General features: G+C 39.6%; 1 protein-coding gene across 1 annotated transcript in view; it reads right to left on the bottom strand.

Annotated features, from left to right (window-relative positions):
• ush2a (Usher syndrome 2A (autosomal recessive, mild)) overlaps positions 1-20,019 on the bottom strand; it is a 220,544-nt gene that overhangs the window by 78,912 nt on the left and 121,613 nt on the right. Inside the window, exons 48-57 of the mRNA XM_085452171.1 lie at positions 17,636-17,783; positions 16,112-16,254; positions 6,564-7,162; positions 6,225-6,394; positions 5,963-6,129; positions 5,771-5,859; positions 3,139-3,473; positions 1,302-1,457; positions 683-846; positions 274-483 (exon numbers count right to left, since the gene is read on the bottom strand). Coding sequence (XP_085308297.1) covers positions 274-483; positions 683-846; positions 1,302-1,457; positions 3,139-3,473; positions 5,771-5,859; positions 5,963-6,129; positions 6,225-6,394; positions 6,564-7,162; positions 16,112-16,254; positions 17,636-17,783 — 2,181 coding nt within the window. The remainder of the gene's footprint in view (positions 1-273; positions 484-682; positions 847-1,301; positions 1,458-3,138; positions 3,474-5,770; positions 5,860-5,962; positions 6,130-6,224; positions 6,395-6,563; positions 7,163-16,111; positions 16,255-17,635; positions 17,784-20,019) is intronic.

Genomic DNA, 20,019 nt, shown 5'->3' with positions numbered 1-20,019 from the left:
CACAAAAGAACCTCTGAAAATTCCTCCACAGCCATGTGAGAAACTGGTCATACCAAAAATGATTAGTTCAACTCATTGCTGCTAAAAATTGATCTTTAACCTGAATCAATTTCTCACAAGAATGCAGAAAGTCCTAAGAAACTGTACATGACCCAATTCGGGTTTCTCCATGGCTCAAAAACAGACAATCACAACCTCAGAAGAACATGTGCTGAATGAAAAAACAAAACAGAAATATTGTTTGCCAAAGATAATAGTAAAATATACACATACTTCCATCTGCTGTGGTGACATTAACCACTGCCTTAGATGTATTATAAGCTCCGTTGGACACTTGTAATGACACCAGATATGTGGTACTGGGCCAGAGGTCACTTATCACTGCAGAGGTGATCTCAGGGGTGAAAGTTAAGATCAGACTTGGCTCTGGAGACTCCACTGTGAGAAAGAAATATTCCACTTCTCCCTGTAGGTCTTGTAAAGCTAAAATAGATATCAAGAGAAATGGAAAAGAGTGATAGGTCAGTGAAAGTAAAAAGATACTTTCAGTCTCTGGTGTCACTTTCTTTTAAACAGACAGGACAGCACAGACATCATACAATAAAAGCATGACCCTGTGCAAGACGCTGTGAGTTTCAACACCTCTCCTGAACAGTGTGTAAAAGAAGAAAGTTAATCTTACATGGTTGTGTCCAGTTGACCTGTATAGCAGTGTGATTGATAGTAGAGGCAGACAGAGATGGAGGGTGGAGGGGAACCCCAGCCATGGTCACTGCTGTAACGATCTCTCCTGACGTGTTTCCCACATCATTATGAACCTCTAACTGGTACTGGAAACGGGTGAATCTGTAGAGATGCAGCATCACTCTTTGTAGTGCAAACATTAGTTTAAACTGGAAATCAACCACATACTGGTAGAATAAAGTAAAATATGTTTATCTGATAGTTGTGCTAAAATAGTAACTTGTATTTCTTCTTGCATCACATGAAAAAGTCCTGCCAAATGAAAAGTGCTGACACACTCAAAAGTTTTTCAGTTTACTCCTTGAATAAAGCACAGTGGAGACATAAACCCAGAGCTGTTTAGCAAGCACGGTGGAAAAAAAAGTGCTTCCACCAAGTGCCAAACTGAGATTAGGGGACGCTGTGTGAAAAACAATTTAATTCTTTGGGATATTTGCTTAATGTATCTTTGAGCGGTATTAAAAGATCGGCATCAGCAGCAGCTCGCCGATCGGCTCTGCACACACGGTTTGCTGCAGCGCTGCCGTTTGCTCTAGAGCTCATTTCAGTAATCTCACCTGCTTAGGCCTTTATCTTGGTAGAACAATTTGGTGCCGGAGTAAACATGGAGCCAGCGATGGAGATCTTCGGAGGGGGGTGGAGACTGGGCTGTTAATGTGGGAACTGTGGTGATGGCCAGGGGCTGGTTGGTTTTACGTCTGAGCAACTTGTATCTGAAAGGGAAATTTGAATAAAAGAAAACACACACACACACACGGTTGGATATTTAGGAATCCATTAACTCCAACATTAGCTAATTTGAGCATAAAGACACCTACTGTACCCTCTGTACACACAAACCTGCCCATGGATGCTTGCAGACACACACACACACTTAAACGCACATTTTCAACTGGTTCTTATCCTTATCACTCATTCCCTCCTCTTCTATTCTTCTTTCACTGCATCTCATCCCTCCCTCTCTACACCCCTCCATCCGTTGTTTTTTTTTTCTGCGGGGTTTGTGTTTTCCTCTCCCTACAGTGATGCTAATTTCTGCTGTAATCAGAAGAGAAGGGCTTAATGCCGCCTTTTAACCAACCCACTTAGACAAACACACAGAGCTGAGCAGAGCAGAACAGAGAGACAGGCTCATGCATTTTAATCACCCACTAGGAAAATGGACCTTTATTTTAGGCCTAATCGCCGACAGACTAGAACAGGACAGAACAAAATGAACCAGAATGTGCATTAGGACTGAGAAAACACTGATTAAAAAATGTCGAACACTTAGCTCATTACCAGCACACTCATGTTAGCAGCTTGTTAACGTGTTCCTATCTGCTTGTTTGCTTAAGTTTTTCAGCAGCAATTGAACATCACCAGAATGTGTCTCTCATTATCGACATGCTGATTTTAGTTCTTATAGTCTGGTTTCCAACTTTGGGCTAAAGCTAGCTAATGAATAAAAACACAGGGGTAAGTCAGATTATGTAAAGTTAATGGTGGTTACACAGATTTGGGTCCTTCACATAATTAATGATGTACTGATGTTTCTGTGCAGGGCAATTTAAAGAATTTCCCTTTTTTACTTTCTGTTCACTTAGTTACATTCCTATGGATTATACGACTGATCCATAGCATAAATGCTGATTAAATGTTCATGTTTTTCTATTAAGTACTTTGAAACAGAAGATAACAGCAAAAAGGTCCTGGGTTTAATCCAAAGGCCATCTGGGGTCTTTTTGTGTGGGTTTGCACGGTCTCTTTCTGCCTGCATGGGTTTCCTCTGGGTACTCTGGCTTCCACCCACAGTTCAAACACACGCATGTTAGGTTTAACAATGACTATAAATTGACTGTTGGTTTGATTGTAAATGTGAAAGGTTGTCTGTCGCCCTGCAACAGAGTAGCAACCGTCCCTGCCCTCTGATAGCTCCAGCCCTCTGTGACCTTAAACTGACAGTATTTTAATGGATGTAATTGGTTTGTATTGCTTCAAAGCAGCTACTATATTGCTCAGGTGGAGTGGCTCTTAGTTTATATGTGTGTTGTGAAACAGGAGGGGTATCCAAAACAAAAAATCATAACTTAATTTAATAGTAAAAGCAACAGTTCTTTAATATGTTTAAAATGACTATTATACTTCTGCTGCTACCTCTAATGTTTTTCTATAAAAACTTTATGACGACTTAGAAGACTATTTAGGTGCAAAGTCTCAGCTTGTCAATGTTGGTGACAATGACATTATAAAAGTTTTTTTGATGTAGAACAGCACCTCACATATCCAAATGCCACATTTGTGTGCTGGATATTATCGTGTAAGCAAATGTGGACTTAAAGTGATATAAGACATACATTTTTACTTTGCCATCACTGGTTAAAAAAGGGGGCAAAAAAGAGATATGGATGTTACCTTATATTAGGTCCATTGGGCCTGGTCGGTGGTTCCCATGAAATGGCTAGGAAAGATTCACTGACTGCTACTACTGATAGCGGTGAAAGCCCTTCAGGTCTTGTGGGTAATGTGGTAGCTTGAGTTGGCAGGCTTTCTGTGCATCCCCCAATATGTCCTCCACCCTCAGAGCATGCTAACACAGTGATACTGTAATTTGTATATGGAACAAGGTCCGTTACAGTGGCGTTAAGCTCAGAAGTATTGTTAGTGCTGAATGTGATACGGGGTTCTGGGAGGCGGATCTCATAGCTGTGAATTTCTCCATTAGGAATAAGAGGGGGTGACCATGTGACCTGCAACACAAAAAATGGTATATGATATAAGCATTGTGTTTCTCATGGTATATTCAGATACAATTGAACAGTGCTGAGAAAATTTGTCTAATCCTTTCCAACTGCCATGCTGTCCTAACTGACTGGGCATTTAAACGTTCTCGATAGGAAGAAAAAAAAAAGCTTTTAGATGGATGAACTACAGGAAGTCATGATGTAGGGTGTGTGTTTATTTATGTGTTCTTGCAGCGTGTGCTCGTGCAAAGATGCAGACAGAGTGCAAATGAATGCATGTGTCTTCAGGTGTGACACTAGTCACCTGCATAAGTGAGAAAACAGTATTTAGGTGGTCACTCTGTCTCTGTGTGTGTGTGTTGAGCTGTCATGTGGGTAAAGATAACCTGACTTTGACTTGAGCAGAAGATGCCTTTCATCACATTTAAAATAGGGCACACAGAGACGCACGCACATGCACAAACACCATGCTAAAATAATGAAAGCAGCTGGTAATGGAATTGCTGCATGCAAAAACAAAAGCCTGCTGCTGTTGAGCACTGCATCTGATTTGGAAACAGTTCAGTCTGTCAGCATTTCAGGGTGAGGAAGAAGGTAACTGGCACACACACAAATGGTAATACACACACATTTACTTACAAACACACTCACGTAATACGAAATTACAGCTTTCTTTACGATGATATTTTGTTGACGCATTCACGTATAAACACACACTGTAAACACATACACACTTGCGAATTTATGAACTGTACAATCTAAAACACCTACATACGAACTGTCATGTACAATAACTGATCAGTTCAGAGCTGGCTGAGACTTATGAGTTTTGGTGATTAAGTGGTCACTGTTGATGAGAGTATTATGAATGAATGTCAAGCATAATTATTTCTCATGCAACCTTGATATTCATTTAACAAGTGACACTGTGAGGTTATACAGGACACACACAACACACTCCTAGTAACACATCCACTAACACAGAAAGACACCTACCAACACACACAACTTAAAACACATACACACAACCACATATGGGCAGGGTCATTTTGAGTTAGGTAGCTCATTTCCCAAAGTGCGTGTTGGGTGTGCTTTGTGGTGGAAGTCATTTACAGATTGAATAGCTTGATGTAATCTGGAGATGGTGAAGACAGCAGAGACCCCGAGCTGACACAGAGCAATAGGGCTAAGGCCAGTACAGAATGTGTGTGTATATGTGTGTGCGTGCCTTTGTATATGTATTTTTGTATATTTAAATGGGAGAGAGACCTATGATACAGTTGGAAGTGAGAGAGAATAATGTCTAACATTATAGTGTATCTTTTTTCAGTCCTTCTTTTGTAGATTTTGTAGATCGTGACCACAGAATCACAACTTAAAACAAACACTTTCAAAAAAAAGAAAATCAAATTTAATAAAACATAACCAGGATACTGATTAAGAGAAACCTTATGTGTTATGGTTTACAGTAGCCTCTTCTCCATGTAGCAGATTGAAATGTAGAAAGCAATTGACAAAAAATGAATGAAAAAAGAATCAAGATGCTCAGAATCCTTCTTTTAGTTTTCAAGGTCAATTGGTAACCAGGAAGCCCCATGTCTGTCTGTCCAATTAGCAACAACCAGGAAGGAACGCTTTCCTTCTTGCACCTGTGACCCCTAAAGCTGTGCTGCTGCATAGATGACAGGGGTGGTTCTGAAATGATGACAGGCATTAGCATTTTTCTCCAGTTAGCATTAGTGTAGGTCTGTGAGTGCATGGGTGTGTGCGTCTGTCTGTATTGGCATGCATGCCATATTGTTTCAGTGGCTTTCATGGATAGGCCTTGATGTGAGATTAGCCAGTGGTGGAATTTAACTCTAGTCCCTCCTTCAAAATGGCTGACAGGAAGGAAGCATCCTCAGACAGGGGCAGAGCCCCTCCCATTTCTGAAGGGGACCTTGAGTTGAATGTTTTTCTTTCTCATTAAATCCAAAAAGGGAAAGACGGAAGAACCGGCGTGACATTGCTTTGTCTTTTCCACGCTGTCAAACATAGGGTAACTGAAGAGATTCTCAATGACGCTGACTATTTCTTTGAAACATAAACACTATAAATTCTAAAAGCACATTCTATGATTCTGACACCTTCTATCAGCTGAATGTATTAAGAGATATTGTAATTCAGGATCAGTAACACCATGCCTGATTTGGATAATAACTGTGTGCTGCGGGCCATATTTCAGAGCTCCTGTCCTCTCATAACAGAGCCACAAGATTTTGGTGAAACTCTGAGGAGCCAGTTTAAAAAAACGTTGCCCTTACCTGAAGTGTTGCTGGTCCCAAGACCTTAATCCTTGGTGGACTGAGGCCAGCGGGTCGAGAAGGTCTGGTGGTAATACTGACCCAGGGCCCTGTAACAACAAACATTTTTTGTGCAATTTAAAAGCTGCAGCACTAGTCCCTTCTTGGGCAGACTGAATTTACTTTTACTCAAGCTTGTTATCAAAACCTTACCTGTGGTGTTGCCCGCTTGATTATGGAGCACAAGTCGATACTGGTAAGTAGTCCAGGGACTGAGAGCTGATGAAGAGTCCAGGAAAGAAAGAGGCGAAGGATCAGGCAGAAGATGACCCACTGTGGAGACTTGTTTGGTCCCAGCAACTCTGCGCTCAATCACCCACCTAGAGCCAGAACAAGATACATTTGAAAAATAATGCATATTGTATTTTTGCAAAGAGTTTATAAGTGTTTCAGAGTTTATGTCATTTTGTCTTACCGTTCTAATGGTCCATTACTCTGCTCTGCTGTACCCCACGACAAGAGGACAGATGTGGGTGTATCTGAGTAAAGATGAGGTGCAGGAACCCCTTCAGGCGGAGCTGGGAGGGTGCGAATATGCTGAGACCTCTCAGACACTGAACAACCTGCATTAGTGCACGCTTCCACCTTGACATTGGAAAGCAAATTTTAAAACATCATAACGTGTTATGACTACAAGGTTATCAGTGTAAGACCAAGAATTTTAATCTGTAAATCTGGCACTTTTAACTGCTAAGCTAGCATATTTATTACATGCAAAACACCATAAAGCAGTTTATTAACTAAAATGTAGTACCTGGAAGCTGTAGGCTTGGTAGGGAAGTAGACTGAGGAAGGTGTAATTGGTGGTATTCCCTAGAACAGTGACTGAAAGAGGTGTTGATCTTGAAGCTGCACTAGAAGGGGCACTATGGAATGGACCATCTTCTATAAAATGTTCAGTATTAAAGTTTACTGCACTATACTGTGGTGTTGACACCGAGAGGATGGCAGATACACTGGTGATATCAGGTTCAGTGGGGTGGAATGAGAAGGTACTGGTGCCTTCGCTCACATCAACAACATGAGTGGATTCATTCTGGTTATCTGCAATGCCAGGTTTCAAGATGGCGATGTGGCTCGAGTCTTGGTGGGTGGTTAGACTGGATGATGGTCTGGGGTTATGACCTGAGTTTAGATATGCACCCTTTGTACTGGGAAGCAGACTTGGGTTAGGAGTCCACCTGATGCTGGAGAATGAACTGGGTTTATAGTGTAAAGAAGTGACAGAGGTGGGGTAAAGATAAAGGGTATAATTTGTGATAATTCCATTTGGTTGTGTGGGAGGAACCCAGGTAATTGATACACTACGAGGTTGAAGCCCTGATACAGTTGGGGTGTCTACTGGTCCTGGACCTGCAGAAAGAGGAAAAATAATGATAATAAGAGATGGAGTGGAAAAGAAAAGACAAGAAACCTTTTAAAAGACTGTAAAAAAGCAAGGAGGGGGGATTTCAAAAGAATTATTTGACTAGTAACATCAAGAATGACATCAGAAGGACAAAGAGTGATTTTGCCATCCCTATCCAAGGGATTAACATGAAAATTCTCTTTCTCTCTCAATTTCCTCCCAAGAGCAAACTAAGGTTGTATTTATAGATTTTGTGGTACTTATGATTGAATAAATTTGATTCTGCATCTTTCAGTAGTGAGATATTTAGGCTAGACTGGACTGCAAGGAACATTCTAGCTTAACAATGAGCAATAAATGTTGTAAAAAGATAAATTTGATTAATTATACTGACCATCATGGATGAAGCAATAGAATCTTAGAACGGCAAGGGGTAAAGACTTGAGCAACTTTTACACAGACTGCTTTGTAATGATCAGAACTGGGTTCTAGCATTTCTGAAATGACAAAACTTGCAGGGGAATCCCCTATCCATCCATCCATCCATCCATCCATCCATCCATCCATCCATCTAATTAAGAAAATCTTGCAGTATTCACCAAACATAAGGTCAGGAGAACCAAACTGAGTGATAGAGACAGGACAGGACAGGAAATTTATGTCCACTGTCATTCTCATTAAGTGTGAGTGCCACCAAGACCCCAAATCATCATATTCAAAATATCCAGGTAGCTGTTCACATCAGTAGACTAATGGCAAACACGGATCACATCACATGAACCTATACAAGACGTACAGAAGATATTCAGAGTGACACTTCACTTTATGGTAGCTCATTTGAAGGAAATGCCCCCTCCCCCCTCCTTACTGGGCATTTATATCCCACTGTACTGCCCTATAATGGACACACACCTTTGTGTGTCCATTATAGGGCAGTATGTATATGGACATGCACCTTTGCATGTCCATATACATAGACATGTCCTTCTTAACGCACACACTCACATGCCCACACCCACTGCGATGCAGTATAGCAGTAATGGTGCTGTGTGAAGGGCAAGCAGATCAAGGTGACTGAGCGGACTGAGGGAGCGTGCTGCGTCGCTAAGTGCTACCGCTAACCGCTAACGGCTTTCCCAGATGGCGGTGTGTATGTTTGTGTGTAAGGGAGAGACAGAGAGGGAGAGTGAATGAAGATGAGAGGCTAAGAGTATGCAGGCATGACTGTATGAGAGATAAAGTGTGCAAGCATGTATATGTGTATGTCAGCATGCATGTAGTCATGTAGATAACAGCTGTATAAGTACAGTATGTGCACACTAACTGAGAGGCCTTGCTTCCCACAGAGTTAAATGCAAGCTAACATCTAGTAACTGGACTGGGATGTCCTATTTCTTACTAAAGTTCAAAAGATTTTGAATGTCTTTTAGGCAAATCTTAAAGTTGACCAATTATGATTTTAGTGTGCTTATTATTCAGGTGAACGTATGCACAAATACTATCTGTGAGGCAAAAGCTCACACACCAGACTGCTCTAAAGTCTTGCTCTTGGACTGTTTTTTCTACTCTTGGCTCTGTATGATGCCAGTGAAAGGGGATATCCTTAACACGGCCATATCCGACATATAGCTGTAGCTGTTAGCCAGCAGCCCCACCCACCTGCCGTTCAAACCTCCTGTGAGAAGGAGCCTATTGAAAGTAATAGACTCCTGGAACTAAAACATCTTGTTTCAGACAGTGGATAAACTGAAGGTCTGCACCATGGCCCAGCGCAAGATAAATAAGGATGATTTTGAACTTTTAATCACTCAAAGCTACTCCACGAATAAAAATATGGGAAGTAAGATTAGAGATACCCTCTACCACGTTTCATACCTTGCTTGCATTTGACTTCATTTTTGTTTCTCGTGTATTAAATAGTCTGACAGTAATCTCTTTTGTACATGAACAAATCAAGTACTATTTAGCATTACATTTTGACGTGGTTGCTACTATTACAAGGTGTAGGAAGCAGGTGAAGCGTTTTCAGGAGTTCAACAATTTCTTAAAATGTTTTTGATAGTGAATTTGGACCTTGTGAGTTTCACAACTTCGCAATATCATTACACACGAAATTTTATAATGCATATTACGGATTTACTTGTTAGTTATTAACAACTATAGTGCTATCTCACCTGCTCATTGCTTAGGTTTGTTTCCGCTCACACTACCTCATGTTTTGGAATGAGAATAAATGACTTAAAATCTTGAACACACACAAACAAGTTAGACAAAGGCCCATCACAAGTAAAAACATAGCTGCACTGAGATGGCAAATCTCTCCCTCTCTCACTCACACACACACACACACACACACACACACACACACACACACACACACACACACACACACACACACACACACACACTCTCTCTATCGCCCACACAAATAAACAACAGCATAAAAACAGTGATGTAAAGCTTGGGTGATTTTTACAGATCACAAATGCTCCCTCCCTCAGTCTGTGTCCCGTTTCCTTCTTCTCTCTTCCTTTCACTGACCGTTCTCCCTCCCTCTCCCTCTTCTCTACCACCGCTCCCATTTTCTCTTCATTCTCGACCCCCCACTCATGCCTTGTGTCTAGGTCTCTCTCTTTTTCTCTTGCTTCTTCTCTCTCTCTGGTCCCCCTGCTAAATAAACAATGCAGGGAGTTGACCTTTTGGGTTAACAGGTTTTTATGCTAGCTCTACTCAGCACTCACACTGATTCAATTACCACCAAAGGTCCAGTGAACCCCACGAATAACCAAGAGCCCGTCTCTCTGTCTGCCTACGCGTATGCATGTGTGCCTTGCTGCATGCTTGCATTGTCTTTGCGGAGGGTTGGGATGTAAACCTACCTGTTTGTTGAATGTCTAATTAGACAATCTGTATCTTTCTGTCTTTTTAAATATAATGTTGCCCTCTTTTTTTATCCTTAAGATGTCTGTTTAAAAAACTGACACTTAAAAACATGGACTGAATATGCACCTAAAGGTAAACAAATAGAAATTCCTAAACTGCAAATAATCTCGCCACAAAACACAATCCAGTCACCTTGATTCAATCCCTATCAACTAACCAAAATAACCCCTGTTGTTACCCCCATTCCTCCCTCAATCCCTCTCTCCTCCCCTCCTCCATACCACCCTTTTCCCTCTAAGTGTTGAGTGTTATTTAGGCTTTACTGGCGCGTGTAAAATTCTGCAATTTGAAGGGCTGTTAAGTTTTTCAATTGAAATTTTCATTTAAGATGCATGTGATGCTTTTTTCCATTTTATTTTTTCTTTTTTACTGACGCTTTACAGCTCTCTGGACAGAAAGGGAACGAGCGTTGAGGGAATGCATACTTGCCTCTCTGGTTCCCTGACTCCTTATCCTTCATTCTCTCTCCCTCTCACCCTTCTGTCTTTCCATCTCTCATCCTACCCTTCCTCTAATCTCTTCATTCCCTATGCCCCCCACCCCTCCCCCCTCTCATACCTTTCTCCACACCTCCCACTATCACTCCTCCTCTCTCCAGTAAAACACAGTAGCAGAAGGCTAAAACAGGAGTGCAGGGCCGCCAAGCCTTAAATCACATTTATAAGGATTTGGTTAGCATAGTAATAACACAATCAACTGACAAGGGCTTGGAGAAAGGGAGGGAGGAGGGTGTGTGTATGCATGTCTACTTGTGGGTGTGTAGGTGATATGCTGCTTCTTGTGTATGTATGTGTGTTTCTGTGCAGCTAACGGTCAGTCCATGTATATTTAAGTGTGTACATTTGTGTGTATCCATGTGAAGAGATGAGGAAGGGTATTATTTTTAGTCTTGCGCAGGGTCCCATGCATGCTTGTGTTTGTGTGTGTGTGTTTGGGGGCATGTGTGTATGTGGGTGACTGGGCTTTTGAAGGTGAATCGAGGCTCCTAGGAGTCATAATGAGGACAAACGCTGAGCTTTACTGTTATCAAGATGCTTACGACATGGTGTCAAAACGTGACAAGAAATAAAGTATGCTGCATTTGATATCTTTACTTTTTCCACAGATTATTTAATGTCATTTCTGCCTTAGAATTCAATGAAGAGGCTATGAGAAGTAGGATAATACATGACCAAGGTCACAAGCTTGATTTGTACTCATAACATCACTAGTATATGAGATGCACATTAGCCTTTAAGTTACTAAAAGCATCATGATACTTTTAACTTATCAGTCATTTGTGATTTTCCACATTTTTCAGATCCTGGGAGTGATTAATTTATTTCAGGTAACCTTCTAGTATATCCTCATAATTCATACAGAGAGTAGGCAAACTGAAAAGCAACATTTGGCTTTTCAAACTGTAAAGTGAAACTATGTTGGCAAGTTATTCAAATCGGTGAGAAATCATTCAGTATAGAAATTCTGTTACATAAGCATTCCTACTGTTTGTGACACCATATGTAAAAGAAAGCCAATCAAAAAGCATATCTAAATACAAGTTCAGGTGGTGAACATGTATTTATTCATTGGTTATCTTTTGATATGTAAAATTTAAAGCAGGATTGTGCTAACATTGTTTCAGAATTTCTTGGAAATGCAAACTGACCAAAATACAGGAGAATTAAGGTAGGATAATATTTTATTAATGTAGCCGCTGAATAATTAAGTAACATGATTTTTTGCTTTCTGTCATTTACCCTAACCTTACTCCTGTTGTGGTTCCTGCTTTACACTTCTTATTTCACTTTTTGATCACACTTACCTTTGTAAAAAAAAAAAAAAAAAAAATGTTTTTAGGCCCTGGGACCATTTTTGTACATTTTAGTTTTTCAGTTACAAGCCATTTGCACTGTGTTGAATGGAATATAGCCAAATTCTCTAAAAAAAAGTTTGGCATAATTTCATTTCAAAATTCAAGTCTGACTTCCTTAAATTAGCTTCAGTGGCTAAGCTAACAATACACATCCTCTTAGAGCCCTGGGGACCATTTTTGGCCCATTGACTTCCATTATAAACGCTATTTTTCACTGCAGAATTATTACCGTTAATGTCTTGGTGATTACTTATGTCTCCGTCTCGTTTTGGTCTATGAGCCTTAGAGTTGTAATTTTTTTATTTGTCCACCGGGTGGCGCCCTTGCTCCACATTTGATCCCTGCTGGAAAACAGCGGGCTGCTTGGATAGACCTGCGGGAAACGAAGCCTCATTTCCGGCGTGCAGCAGCGGCTTCGCCTGCTGATCGGGCGGGACCATTTTTCGGTCCCTAGGACCGTTAGAGGGTGCTTTTTTTTTTTTTTTTTTTTTAGTCAACAGGAAATGACGTATTTGTTGTCACGTGGTATCGGACGTGTGGGCTGGAAAAAGCAGTCCCCGGTGATCGTGCCCCGGTGATCGTCGCGACTTACCCCGGCAACATGCACTTATTTCGGCCTAGAGGAGAAGCATTTGCCGCCTGGAGACCATTTTCTGGTCCTGAAAAAAATAAATAAAAGGCGATCGAAATGACTGTTGGTGCCAATCTTTAGTCCATCTAAAGGCCTAATTATAATAACAATTGAATATTACCTCAAATGTTTTTTTTTGGAAAATATTCAAGTTTTATGTTTTTTGGGGCAAAAAAGCAGTGCGCTCATGTGACGAAACCGGGATATAAAGGGTTAAAATCCGCGAAATGTAATTAAAACTTGACATGAATATTTCAAGGAGAAGTAGGTCTAAAAGATTGGCTAATTTAAAGTGGAATAAAATATTAATATATAAATTTTTTATAGCACTTTTTTGGGCGTGGTCGATTAGGACCGATAGTGTGTGCATTTTATGAAATGCGCTCCTGCAAAAAAAATAAAAGGCGATCGAAATGACTGTTGGTGCCAATCTTTGCTCCATCTAAAGGCCTAATTATAATAACAAACAAATATTACTTCAAATGTTTTTTTTGGAAAATATTTAGTTTTTTGTTTTTTGGGGCTAAAAAAACAGGGCGCTCATGTAATAAAACTGGGATTTAAAGGGTTAAAACAATGAAAATATAATTAAAACTTTATATGAATATTTCAGGGAGAAGTAGTTTTAAAAGACTGACCAATTTAAAGTGGAAAAAAATATGAATATATAATCTTTTTATTGCACTTTTGGGGCGGGACCATTTTTGGTCCCCAGGGCTCTAAAGGGATGCATTTTTAAGGGTCAGCGAAGGGTTTAAAAACCTCTATTGTTGTTTAATGTTTTTGTTCACACATGTGCACTTTTCATTTCTAAGACTACTTGGTCAAGATCGTTTTATTCAAATGGCTCTTTAGTCATACTCTCACAATAACGCTCTATGACACACTCACACACAGACACCCACACACACATACACACACTCTTAGATCACTTAGCTGGTGTGAACATGGGAGTAGACAGAGGAAAGGGAGCTGTCCAACACAGCTAGAGTTTATGTTCACAGGAGCCGTCTGTCTGTTCTGCAGCAGCAGGAATTCATAGGGACCAAATTACATTAAAAAGATAGATATAAAACTTTAATGGAATGATAAAAAGGAAAGGAGGAAGCACGAGTCTCTCTCTCTTTCTCTGTTCTATCATTAGCCTTCTCCTTTCTTCACTCTTCCCCTCAGTTACTCATTTTACCTTCTTCTCTTTCTATTTTTCCTCTCTTTACTTTTTCACCCCTTTTTTATGCTATTTTTTCCTTGATCACCCTCAAAAAGTGAAACAATTCTGTAAAAAATGTAAAAAAAAGAGAAAGAAGGAGAAAGGAAAAGGAATTACAACAGAAGAAGAAAAAGACAGAAAAAAACCCAGAAATTAAGAAGTAAGAGAAAGAAGTAACAGTATATAAATGTGGATAAAGTGAGATCATATCCATAGTGTTAAAAATGGTTCGTGGCGACACACGCTATATTATATACAGTGTTCTGCCAAAGTGAAAAACTTACAAGGTTACAGCTCACACTTGCACATAGAGATCAGGTTAGAATGATCTCCTTCAAAAGGATAAACCCAAAGGACCACTCTATAAAGAATGACTGAGTGTGTTAAGATCAAATGTACAGTATATGTCACTTGAGCGACTGTGTGAATGTGTGTGTGACTTTCAGTGAATGTTTATATGTCTGTCGCTGTGTTCAGATTTGAGATTTATGTCAGAATGAACGCTGCGTGTATGAATTCCACAAATGCAGGACAACAAATATAAAATTCAAACTATTAGCCTTACTATACGTTACATCACCAAATGAAATGCAAAAGGTTGTCATTTATTCTTGTATGAGAGAGAGACGAGATTAAGCAGAGAATGTAGCCCCTCTTTTCTTTCCCTGCTAGGATGATAAGAAGATGGTTTACGGTGACAAATTACACATCAGCGTAAGGGAAATCCAATCTGCCTGAATGTGGCTTGCTCCCATCATAGGTTTAAATCCCTTTTTTATTAAGAACTTTTACACCTATTCTGTATTCATTATTATGGTAAAACAATTTTAATGAATATTTTAAAAATGTACATTTTTACATTTAAAGGATGCAGAATTGAAAATTCATGTCAAATGTGACATTTATTTATTAATAATTACTTGAATCCAATATGACACCAAAAGTCGTGAACAGGAATAAATGCTTATAAATGGCTGGTATCATTAGTGCAAAGAGATTGCTCCATTACATACATGCTTATTGTCAAAATAAATACACAAATCTGTCTGATCTTTGTGGCAACTGGGTGCAGTTTAGGTAGCATCCCAAAGCCTTGTGTTGCATCTCTGCATGAAGTGTCGTAACTGAGCATCAGGAGGTCTGTTATCGATGAGAAGGCCAAGGACTTATGCATGTGCATGACACATACGTTCTCAGCGTGAGACAGAGAGACACTAAGAATGTTTTCATTCTTGCATTAATAGTCAAGACACAAACAGAAACACGAGTGCAACAAAAACAAGTGTAACAAAAGCCCTGTGTGTGTGTGAGTGCATGTGAGTGTGTGTTTGCTAGAGGGAATTCAATTCTGCATAGCAATGAGAAAAGCGCAGGGCCATAATTTAATGCATCCTAAATGGCTGCAGTTGTGTGTGTATGAATAGGTGTGTGCGTGCATGGTATGTCATGGTATATGTGTAACTGCACTTGTCTTCGTGTCACTGCGTATGTATACGTACACTACACATACATGTTTTGTACACATTTGTGTTTGTGTGCGTATCAATGTATGCAAATCTCACCTGCTTAATGATAATGTATGTGATAATAGCGTGGTACTAATTAATTTATAACTTTGCACTGAGGAGGCTGTTCCAGTGGCTAATATGATTCTATTACAGCAATTAGCCCACAATGACACTGGCTAGGTCACTCACACACAGACACACACCTTACAGTATGTGAAACTCCCCATGTCTGTGTGTTTCACCCAGCGCTGTTTGAGCCCGTGTTTTCACCACCTTCTGCAGCTTTAGTTGTTCTCTCTCCCTCTCATTTCACACCTCCACTGAAAAAACATTTATACTTTTATAAAATAAACCTTGGAGGGAGTCGCAAAAAAGAGAACTAAGCCGAAGCCACATGTTTATTGTCTAATGAGTCTATTGCTTAGATGATCATCTAATGATCTGTCAGACTCCTTGAGTTTAACTTTAACACAGCAAAACAGGTGGACCGCAGAAGCCTATCACTGCCAACCACTTCGCAGTCAGTCGCACAACTTGGAAGGACTTGACACAAGATACACCTTGAAATACAACAAAACAATACCAGAAACCAGTACCAATAGGTAACCTACAAAAAAGCAGTACAGCAGTTTCACTGACCCGTAACACGTTTATTTAAAGAAATTATTACTGTTTTCATGGTTATTTATTGGAAACATTTATTTATTTTTTTAAATTATATTTGCATAGTTTATGCGCATTGAAGCTGTCTGTACAAATCTATGTAAAATGTTTTGGGCACTAGTGTGTGTGAGTATGTCCACTTACTGTCCTCTGCAGTGCGAAGGGTTGTCCAGAGGCTTGCCGTCTTCCCGTGTGTATGCGAGACCACCACTCTAAACAGGTAAGGCGTGTATGGTGATAAGCCCTCTAAGTAATAGGAAAAGGTGTCTGTTGCATTTTCCAAAAGCCTAGAAGTGGATGGACACAAGCACAAATTCATTCATGGACATGTATTTGGGTCTGTGATGTGCTCTGTTACCTGGTGGTCACAGAGTGACAGCAGATTTAAATATGCTGATCTTGCACTTTGCATGCTCTTGTGTTTTAGTGGACACAAATCTGATGTTACAAAACTTCATTTTCAGATTTTCTGATGAAGAAACCAATCTGGAAAATTTCCTGAATTACTAGCAAAGCTTTACTGTTGCAGGAGTTACCATTTTTTTTAAATAAAAACATATACAACACCATACTTTCTACCTTAGACCAAATGTTACTCTTTAATGCTTCATCAGAGAGATTCAGCACCGGACAGCTTCTTACGTTCCTTAGGTTAATCATGTCAACATTGTACGTAGTTATTAAATCCCTTTTAGCGTACACTTAAGGCCAGAGAGATGTGCATGTGAGAAGTGAAAAAAAAAAAGGATCTGAATAGTCACAAAGTATGTAATTCATACTTCAGTGGGAAAAGTTACAGGTGTCAAAGCAAAAGGTTTCTGAAAAAAACAATTTCATTATACTTAAAAAAAATGGTTTGTTTCTTAAATAGATTCCAAAGTGTAAATTCAAATATATTTTAAGTAAGACATTATAATAATGCCCAAATTTCATAGGGTTCCTAAACACTGGCTGCCTATGCATTATGTACAGTTTTTTCCATAGCCTTTTATCTTATTCCCATGCCTTACCTGGCCCATCATATAATCATACAAAGGAATCTAGGACAAAGTAAAAGAATATTGTCATAAATGAGCGACCGTTGACCATTTAGCTTCAGATGGATAGAAGGGATGAATGAATGAATAAATCAAAGAACAATGAGATTTCCATAGCAGAGGAGGAGGAGGGCATGGCTGTCTGATATATAATACATGTAGCTAGTCATTTATTTATTACCACAGAATGAGAGCCTCCTCTTCTTGGATTAAATTGCAATTTGTTGTCAGGAAGCATGTAATGAATACATATCAGATGCACACCCTCTCTCCCTCTTTTTATTCTATCACACTTTCTTTGCCCGTGTCTCCCTCTCTCTTCCATGTCTTTGGTTTTTTTTGTCTTTCTGACTCTACATCCTGTCATTCCCTCTCTGGATTTCTGATGTTATGTCCTACTGAAGTGACATATTCACAGTTGTGCTGTATAATGTGCTCCTTTATATGTGCATGTGTAGGCTATGTGCACATGCACATTTTCTGATATTTAGAGTATGTAATATGTGTACTTTGTTGTGTGTGTGTCCAGTTACTTTATTGCTACTCTTCTCAGAAAACTTTTATGCATTGTGGAAAACGGTTTGCAAACTTGTCCATCTGCTTTGACTCTGCATTTTATGGTGTCTCTCACCTTATGATAGGCCTCTGTGGGGATGTCCTCATTTGCAGACTGTAGTAGAGTGGGCCTGGTGCATTAGAGTTGACAGGGGCGGACCAGGACACGTTCAGACTGGCATTAGTTGCATGGGCTAGAGTTGGAGGTGACAATCCATCAGGGGCTAAGAAGGAAGAAAGTATGTTGAGAAGAAGACAAGAAGAAGGAGCAGGGGAGTACAAAAATATGGAGGAAGTCAGTCGGTGAAATGAAAAGATTAGACATTTAGAGAGTAAGAAAAAAAAACAAAAAAAACATAAAAAGGTATGTCCATTTCATCTAACTGATCAACTTCACTGTAACGCAATGACACCTCTCACAGTGTGGAGTATAAAAAGCACAACCAGATATACTCATCACTCTCACATTCATACAAATACACACACTGCATTAAATCCACAAAGTCCACGTCTTCTTAGCTCAGTGTGACAGTAAAGTCTTAGTGTTGGAAAATCAGTAAACAAGCCAGAATCAATATGATAGCTGAACAGAAACACAGAACATTTGTGCAAAGACAGAATAAAATGAGATAAGCTGCAAACAACAAGTACATGATGGAAATCAGAGTGACTGCACTGTTGACTATGTGAAATAAGAGCAGGCCCTCCGATGTATAAAGTGACCCTTCAATCAAAAATTGTGCGATGTCCACTTCAACAAGACTGATTGCTGAAGACATCTTATTCTAAAGATGGCTGTTACAACTGCACACAGGCATACACGATGTGTGAGAAAAGCCTAAAATAACACTTTCAATGTGGATTCAGAATAATTTAGTGGTGGTCCATCAACATAACTCAACCCTCTAGTATACATTCATTATATTAATGCATACACAAAGCACATCGATTTTAAAAACATGACACAAAAGCCCTTTTTAAAAACAAAAAACAAAACAACTAAAGAATCACCATGTATGTGTGTCAGATGTGACTTGTCCATTTTTTTAAAGGCTTATTTGTGGCTATGTTTGCAATTGTGTCACTATCCTTATCCAGTTCTCGCTCACAAGATTTACTAAGTCCTTAGAGGAAAGGAAGCTTGGAAAACAGAAAACTAAGAAACAGAAAACAAAATATGAGTGTAACACAACAGATATCAGAGGATTACCTTAATTGGCTATTTAATACCAACTTTGGCCTTTATTTCTAATCAGTTTTTATCAACCTTATATATTCTGTACCACCAGTCTTAGTCGACCTCTCCTACAACTGTGCAAACAATCACCTGCACTTGACTTAATGACTGCTTCTCGTAGGCTGTCTGCTCTCCATTTCAAACCAGACTAAATTGGCTGCTCTTATTTTACCCGTGTTTATGAAAAAACACCTGAAAAAACACGTCTTCATTTTAGATCAACAGTAGTTGGGTAAAAGCCTCCTGAGTTTCAAGAGGCAGCATTATAAGCAAATTAGGATAGGTCAAGTGAACATCCTGTCACTCGAAAGGCACCACAATGCTATCAGAATGGAGTGAGCAGTCGATTAGTAGGAAAATACACGGAAAGCGCGGAAATGGAGATCCTGCTCTTTTACAGTCAAACAAGCATTTAACAAATTACTGAATTGATACGATACACCTGAACTTAGATTTAGATTAAAATGACCCTCTGATTTGCATTCAGAGATTCAGTGGATTTTTTAATGACCCAGTTCATTCCTTGAGTGTGTGTATTTAGCTAATTCATCAAAAGATGATTCCTGCTTCTCTGACATACACACACACACATATACGTACAGATATGCACACGCAAAACACACTGTTGGTGAGCCTGTGTCTCTCTCATGCTGTGTTAGTAGGTACAATATCAGAGGTGTCACTAATCGTTTTAAACTATGCACTTTTATGTTCACTTCTCTCTCTCTGCTCTCCTCCTCCTCAGCTCCTCTGTCTCTTGCTCTGCTATCTTCTCTCTGTTCTTTCATAGAACAAGGACGCATCAAGACAGTTTGCCTTATAGAAGTCTAAAGAGATGCCAGAGGCATAGAGGTAGAAAGAGAGGAAACGTCTGGTATTTAAAATTTATACTTTCTTATGCCTTTGTTTTGAACTTGAACAGGAGAACTTTCCTAAGTCTGTCTTTTGTTGTTGACTCACTAAGACATGGGTGTGGTATGTGCAAGGGTGTACATATTCAACCCTTTTGATAACATTAGCTAAAGTGGTAAAATGTGTGTCTATAGGTGTGTGTGTGTGTGTGTGTTTGTATGTGTGTGTGCATGTTACAATTATCTCCAGACTGCTCTGATCAGCTTTGACATTTATCAGTATGCACAATCAGTCTCTATTCTACACGATTACAATACAAACACACACACACACACACACACACACACACACACACACACACACACACACAC

The sequence above is a fragment of the Copadichromis virginalis genome, linkage group LG1 (assembly GCF_057382275.1).
Source record: "Copadichromis virginalis isolate Kocher_CV1m ecotype Utaka linkage group LG1, C_Virginalis_male_GT1.1, whole genome shotgun sequence".
Classification (NCBI taxonomy): domain Eukaryota; kingdom Metazoa; phylum Chordata; class Actinopteri; order Cichliformes; family Cichlidae; genus Copadichromis; species Copadichromis virginalis.
This window is presented reverse-complemented; position numbering and strand designations above follow the sequence as displayed.